The following is a 7,498-nucleotide window of genomic DNA, read 5'->3' on the forward strand; positions in this document are numbered from 1 at the left end:
AGCATTCTGAGGGGTGCATAGTGATAACTCATTGTGACTTCAATTTTCAATTTCGTAATGACTAATGGTGTTGAATATCTTTTCTTGTGCTTATTTGTCATCTGTATAGCTTTAATGAAATGTCTCTTCATGTCTTTTCCTCGCTTTTTAATTAGGTTGTGCTTTGGCTGACTATTGAGCACTTCATAATACTCTAGATACTCGTCCTTTGATTTTGTATGTGGTTTGCAAATATTTTCTCTTACACTGTAAGTTGTCTTTTCATCTCACAGAGTCTTCCCAGTTTACTCTGGGAAGTTTTTTAATTTTGGTTAAGTCTGTTTAATCAGTTTTTCTTCTTATGAATAATGCTTTTGACGTAAAGTCAAAAAACTCTGCTTAAAACAAAGATTTTCTAATAGTTTCATATTTAACATTTAAGTCTGATTCGTTTTGAGTTAATTTTTATATGAGGTGTGAAAATTAAGGTCTTTTTTTTTGGTCTGTTTATAATACCAATCCCTCTGTCAATACCATAGTCTTAAAGTAGCCGTATGTTAAGTCTTGAAATCAGGTAGAGTGATTCCTCCCGCTTTTGTTCTTATTCAAAGTTATTTTAGCTATTTTAGTTTCCTTAACAGAATTTTGGTAAGAATTGCGTTAAACCTGTCTAACAATTTGAGGAGAATAGACATCCTTATAACATTTAATCTTCCAATCCATGAACATGATCGGTCTCATTTATTTAGAGCTTTGATTTATTTCATCAAAGTTTTCAGTATATAGTTTTCAGTATACGAGTCTTACACGTTTTGTTAGATTTTCACCAGAGTATTTCATTGTACTTTTTGAGTGATTCCAAATAGCATTGTTTTTAATTTCAGTGTCCACATGCTCATTGCTAGTGTGTAGAACTACAGTTGATTTTGTATGTTTATCTTCCTGTAACCTTCCCTGCTCACTAGTTCTAGAGTTTATAAATAGATTTCCTGGGATTTTCTACACAGATCATCATATCATCCATATGACAGTTTTATTTCTTCATTTGAGATCTATATGCCTTTCAATCCTTTACTTAAGTTTGAATTATAAAAATATTTTTACAGGATATGTGCAGTCTTCCAGATTTCGTGACATTTAAGAGTTTCCCTGGAATCCCGTTACAACATATCTTCATTGCAGCAGGAGATGACTTGCTAGATCTCATACAAGGCTTATTCTTATTTAATCCATGCACTCGAATTACAGCCACACAGGTATTTTAGCATATCTTTCAAATTTCTTAAGATTTTATAATATTCTTTAAATACTGAAAAGATGTGTTTCTGTTTTGTTTTAAGGAATAACAAATTTTATCTTTTCACCAAGCTGCAAGCACTGTTCAGACTGGTATTAAATTATATGATCCACACACAAGTGCAGGAGAGTTTACACTTGCTTAGAAGAATATAGATTTCTGTTTCATAATTAATTTGCTTTCAAGTAGTTCACCTAGAGAGGAAAAAATAACAAGGTTTTTGTATTTGTTAAGACAGTGGTATATTTCAATTAAACTCTTATGTATTCACTTAAATCTTGTGCCAAAACTAGTGCCAAAATTGTTTTGTTTTGTTTTTTCTCCATAAAATACAGTTCAGATAGGCATGCTGGTCATTGTCACAGTTAGTGATTAATGGGGAGGAAATGGTATAGTCTCACAACTGTATGCTTACAAGAGATTGAAAGATATTCTAAACAGAAAACTGAAACTGACAGTTATTTAGGGAAATAAGAATCAAACTCAAGAAAAATGTGGAGGACCAAGAATATCTGCTCTTATGAAAGAAGAGAGAAATGTTATCCAAACAAAAATATAAGACCTATAGATTTGAAAAAAAATTTTTTTCTTTGTTTTAAAATCAAGCACACAAAAATGGGTCGAGTCACAGATGTTTAAAATTGGGGCAGGGAAATACAATGCAAAAATACAACACAGCACAGTTGATTTGGCTTCATAAAGGGAGAGGCTGATTGAAATGTTGCAGATCTTCAAATCTGACAAAACATGTTAGTGCACAACATGTTAGGGATACAAAGTGGATTTTTTTTCACTTAAGGTTATTACAGACTACCAAATCATTGTTTAATGCATTTACCTTCTGTAAGCCCTATCTTCTTAGCTACATTAGCACATATGTACTACATATTTTACCATTGGAATTAGTCTTCCAATTTCAAACAAGTAACTCATTTTTACCTTTTTACCCATGCATATGTGCATAGTCTCCATCATAAGAAACTTGAGAGCAGGTCACATTAGAAAGATGTTCTCATTAATAGCGTAAAACTCAAAATTTATAGAAAAATACCAGTTGTGATAACTTATTTGGGTTATATTTTAATAGAATGAATTTTTTAAGTGGGCTTTGGCTTGTGGTTATCTGTCTTACAGTTGGAATGAGATACTCTTCCTTTCTTAGATCTCTGTGTAACTCAAAGTTTGCTCAGTTTACTTATGTAACTGCTATGATTTGGAAGTAGTACTTTATAAATGCAATTCCTCAAGTAATCTCTAAATTATTACTGCAAATAATATTATGTTGGAGAGTTGGGGGAGGTATGCTTAAAAAGTTTATATGACTTCTTGGATAAGAGAATTATCCAAGAGGAAATATCTTAAATTATTGTGGCTTTTGAACAGTACTATAGATACAAATAAAGCATGAACTTGACAGCTTTCATTCAGAAGAAAACTGCTGATTGGAATTTGGGGCCTAAGTTTTGAACTACAGAGCCTATCTTGTATAGAGAGCTGAATTATGCAATACCTTACTAAGAATATTTCATATTTAATATAGGCTATTGTGGAAAAATTTGAAGGTAGTGTCTTTTTCTTATAGTAATGGAATATTCAGTCAATCTTAGGCTGCTAGATGTTTATTTGTAATAATTTGCATGTCCAAATACTCAATTTATTTGGGGAGGGGGTGTTCACATAGTGTTTTTAATGTTCCTGACAATTTTGGAGGCTAGATTTTCTTGAACGCAGTTCAGATATTCACTTAAAACCTTACTTTCTTTGGTGTATTTTCTTTTGCAAGGCATTGAAAACCAAGTATTTCAGTAATCGGCCAGGGCCAACCCCTGGATGTCAGCTGCCAAGACCAAACTGTCCAGTGGATGCTTTAAAGGAACAGTCTAATCCAGCCATGGCAACAAAACGGAAGAGAACAGAGGCTTTGGAACAAGGTAAAACTCTCATTTTCATAAGAAATTAAACGAATTCAGAAAACTCCACAGAGCTAATATATAGCTAGTAACTGAAGGGCAGCTAAGAAATATAGACTGTGAGCTGTTTACTTGTTTGAAATTTAAATTGTATAAAGTGGAATGTGATATTTTAGCTATATTTGCTTCCATTAAGAATATTTTACATCATGCTTTTTAAAAGGACATGGGCACTTTTGCGTATACCTCAGAGTTACAAGAACTATTCATATGTACCCTGTTCTTTTCATAATTCCTACTGGTACACTGTATGCTTAACGTTAAACACATGCTATTGGAAAATCAAAGCAAGTAAAAATAAATGTAGTTGGAATGCAGTTACTGGTTAAAATTGCTATAAGATTACATGTAAACAACCTCATTTTTCCCCCCCTAGGAGGATTACCCAAGAAGCTAATTTTTTAGTTACAGAGAACACTGGACAATATTCTACTACTGAAGGAAATAGTGAAATTTCAGGCAAATTAGTGGAAAATAGTAAACATTAAGTAAATGGTTTAAAAGAAATTTGTAAATATTCTACACATGTAAAATATGTAAAACTGGGTTATTTTTATTAAATGAATTTTAAAACAAACTTAATTCTGATTTTTCTGATTAGAGTGCAATAGTAAGAAAAGTTCAATTCTCTGAAATGTAGAATTTTTAATGAAAATAATTATCAGTTATTTTAATAATCTAACTCATATAGCATTAGAAATCTGTAGTAAAAAGGGTAGTATGTAAAAATAAAAAAATAGTAGTAATACAGCAAATATCTACTACCCTGACTTAACAAATGTTCATGTACTAAATAGGAAAAAAAAGAAAAAAATAACATTACAGATAAAATTGAGGTCTCCTTAATATGTCATTCCATTTTGTTTTTTCCTTTTCATCCTCCCCAAAGGAGAATGACTCTCAGGAAATGCGTGTGTTCTCCCATGATATTATACTGCTATTTTATAAGAACGCATGTAGCAATATACAGCACTGTTTTGTGTCTCAAAATCTTATGAGTGTAGACTGTACATCTCATACTGCATTTTTTTATTCAAAACTTTAAAATTTCTTCTATGTTAATATATATATCTAGTTTTTGTTTTAACTGCCATATAATATATAATAATGCATAATATCTTACGTATACAACACTACTTACACATGCTCCATTTACAGACTGAGTTATTTTTCTTTTGCTGCATAAAAATTATCATAGATGTAGCAGCTTAAAGTAATACAAATTGATTAGCTACCAGTCCTGTAGGTCAGATACATGTCAGAGCTCAACTATATTTTTTTTTGCATGGGCCAGTATTGAGGTGTCAGTTGGACTCTGGGCACTTCTTTGAGGCTCTAGGGAAGAATCTGCTTCCAAGTTCATACAGTTCATGCCATTTTAATGCACATGCATCCTGTCCTGGCTAGTTGTCAGCCAGGGGCCTCTCTCAGCTTCTTAAGGCAGTCCACTTGCCTTGTTTCATGGCACTCTCCATCTGTCAGCCAGCAAGTGTCAAATCTGTCTGGATTCCTCATCTGCTACCAAGAGAGAAAATTCTGCTTCATCTTTTTTCTTTTTTTAACAGACTCACCAGATATACTGTCAGCTCACTCAGGGCTTAATTATACATCTTAAAAATCCCTTCATAGAAGTTCCTAGGTTAGTGCTTGGAATAATCAGGACAGAAATCTTGAGAGGGCCATCTTTAGAATTCAGCCACATGGACATTTAGGTTATTTAACATTTTTCACAGTTATTAAAAAAACGGAATGTTAATATGCACATGCAAGAGTTTCTCTAATGTACATAATTAGAATTGCAATTGTGAGGTCATGAAGTGTATATTTCCAGTTAGTGCTGATAGTCTATTTCAAGTAGTTGTATCAATTTACACTCCCAGTAGCTATTCCATAGTTCTTAAAAATGAAGAAGCCTCTTACCTTACACCATATGCAAAAAATTAATTCAAAATGGATCAAAGACCTAAACATAAGACCTAAAACTATAAAAATCCTTAGAAAATAACATAGGGGGAAAGCTTCATGACATCTGATTTGGCAGGGACTTCCTGGATATGACCCAAAAAGCACAGGCAACAAAAGTGAAAAATAGTTGGGACTATATCAAAATCAAAAGCTTGTATGCATCAAAAGAACATAATCAACAAAGTGAAAAGGCAACCTATGGAATGAGAGAAAATACTTTGAAATCATATATCGGATAAGGGGTTAATATCCAGAATATGTAAAGAATATATATTGTTACAGCTCAGCAATTTTAAAAATCCAATTAAAAAAATGGGCAAAATACTTGAATAGGCATGTCACCAGAGATAATATAGAAATGGCCAAAAATCACATGAAAAGATGCCCAGCATCACTGATCATTAGGGAAATGCAAATCAAAACCACAATGAAATAATACCTCATACTTACTAGGATGGCTGCCATCAAAAAAAAAAAAAAAAAAAAACAGAAAAATAACAAGTCTTAATGAGCATGTGGAGAAATTGGGACCCTTGGTGGAAATGTAAAACAGTGCAGCAGCAATGGGAAACTGTGGTGTTTCCTCAAAAAATGTAAAATGGAATTACCATATGATTCAGCAGTTTCACTTATGAGTACATTCCCCCAAAAATTCAATTCAGGATCTCAAATCTATACATTCATTAACCTGTCAGAATCGATTTCACTTCGTCATCTCTAGCAGTCACATAATCTCTGGGGGTCTTTGTAAATTTGATATCTCATTCTAACTTACTTTCATGTCTCATGTGGTTTCTTCATGTTTGCTAATCATGCATAATCCTTCCTTTGTGAAGTGTTAGTTCAGTTTTTTTAATTAAAAAAGTTTAGTATAATTTTTTTTTCTAATTGGAGGTACTGTGGATTGAACGCAGGACCTCGTGCATGCTAAACATGCCCTCTACAACTGAGCTATACTCGCACCCCAAACCCTAAATTTTTATACAATTTTTAAAGGTTACTTTCCATTTACAGTTATTACAAAATATTGGCTATCTAAAAATATTTCTTCATTGGTGATAAACAGTGTTAAAATTGAGATAAAGGTGATTAATGTCAAAGCTTCAGGACCTGAGCTGCTCTGGTGAGGTCATGGACTCATGACGAGGATATCTGGATCTCATCTAGTTCATTTCTCTCTATGGACCCCTCTGGACTCTTTGTCTTTAAAAGTTTGCTCAGGGGGGTTTGGTTGCCTTCATATTTTGAGTTGAAAGGTGGGACTAAGGAAGTAGACCAGAGTTAAATTGTTAAAAGATACTTTTATTCCTGGAAGAGCAGCAGGTGACAATAGTGAAGTCAGCCTGCATCTCTCAGTGATGAGTCCTTCCTTTCTTTATTTTGTATTATTTACTTATGTGTAATTATTTTAATTTTTATACAGTTTTTAAAGATTACGCTCCATTTACAGTTACTACAAAATACTAACTATATTCCCTGTGTGGTACAATACATTCTTATAGCCTGTCTTACTCCCAGTATTTGTACCTCTCACCTCCCAGCCTTTATATTGCTTCCTTCCCCATTCTCCCCACTGGTAACCACTATTTTGTTCTCTAGGAGTTGGTGTCTTTTTTTTTTTTGTTGTTATATTCACTATTTTGTTGTGTTTTTTAGATTCCATATATAAGTGATAATGTACACTGTTTGTCTTTATCTGACTTATTTCACCTAGCATAATGCCCTCCAAGTCTAATTGTGTTGTTGCAGATGGCAACATTTCATTCTTTTTTATGGCTGAGTAGTATTCCATTGTACACACATACTACATTCTCTTTATCCAGTCATCTGTTGATGGATACTTAGGTTGCTTCCGTATCTTGGCAATTGTAAATAATGCTGCTGTGAACATTGGGGTGCATGTTATCTTTTTGAATTAGTGCTTTTATTTTGTTCAGATATATACCCAGGAGTGGAACTGCTGAATCATATGGTAGTTCAATTTTTAATTTTTTGAGACAACTCCATACTGTTTTCCACAGTGGCTGCACCAATTTACATTCCCATCAGCAGTGTATGAGGGTTCCATTTTCTCCATATCCTCACCAACATTTTTTGTGCTCTTTTTGACGATGGCTGTTTTGACAGGTGTGAGGTGGTATCTTATTGTGGTTTTGATTTGCATATCCCTATTAGTGATGCATCTTTTCATGTGCCTGTTGGTAATCTGCATTTCCTCTTGGGGAAACAATGTATATTCAGTTCTTCTGCCCATTTTTCAGTTAGGTGGTTTATTTTTTTGAGTTGT

General features: G+C 33.2%; 1 protein-coding gene across 2 annotated transcripts in view; it reads left to right on the forward strand.

Moving 5' to 3' along the window:
• The window catches only part of CDK7 (cyclin dependent kinase 7), a 33,280-nt gene that overhangs the window by 20,550 nt on the left and 5,232 nt on the right, over positions 1–7,498 (forward strand). The window contains exons 10-12 of one of the 2 annotated variants that reach the window (XM_010949341.3): positions 1,086–1,235; positions 3,060–3,207; positions 3,623–5,712. In XM_010949341.3, coding sequence (XP_010947643.1) covers positions 1,086–1,235; positions 3,060–3,207; positions 3,623–3,651 — 327 coding nt within the window. In that variant the 3' untranslated portion in view covers positions 3,652–5,712. Of the gene's footprint in view, positions 1–1,085; positions 1,236–3,059; positions 3,208–3,622; positions 5,713–7,498 lie in introns of those variants that run through there. The other variant, XM_010949342.3, reaches the window with a different exon arrangement.

Source organism: Camelus bactrianus, chromosome 3, assembly GCF_048773025.1.
Source record: "Camelus bactrianus isolate YW-2024 breed Bactrian camel chromosome 3, ASM4877302v1, whole genome shotgun sequence".
Classification (NCBI taxonomy): domain Eukaryota; kingdom Metazoa; phylum Chordata; class Mammalia; order Artiodactyla; family Camelidae; genus Camelus; species Camelus bactrianus.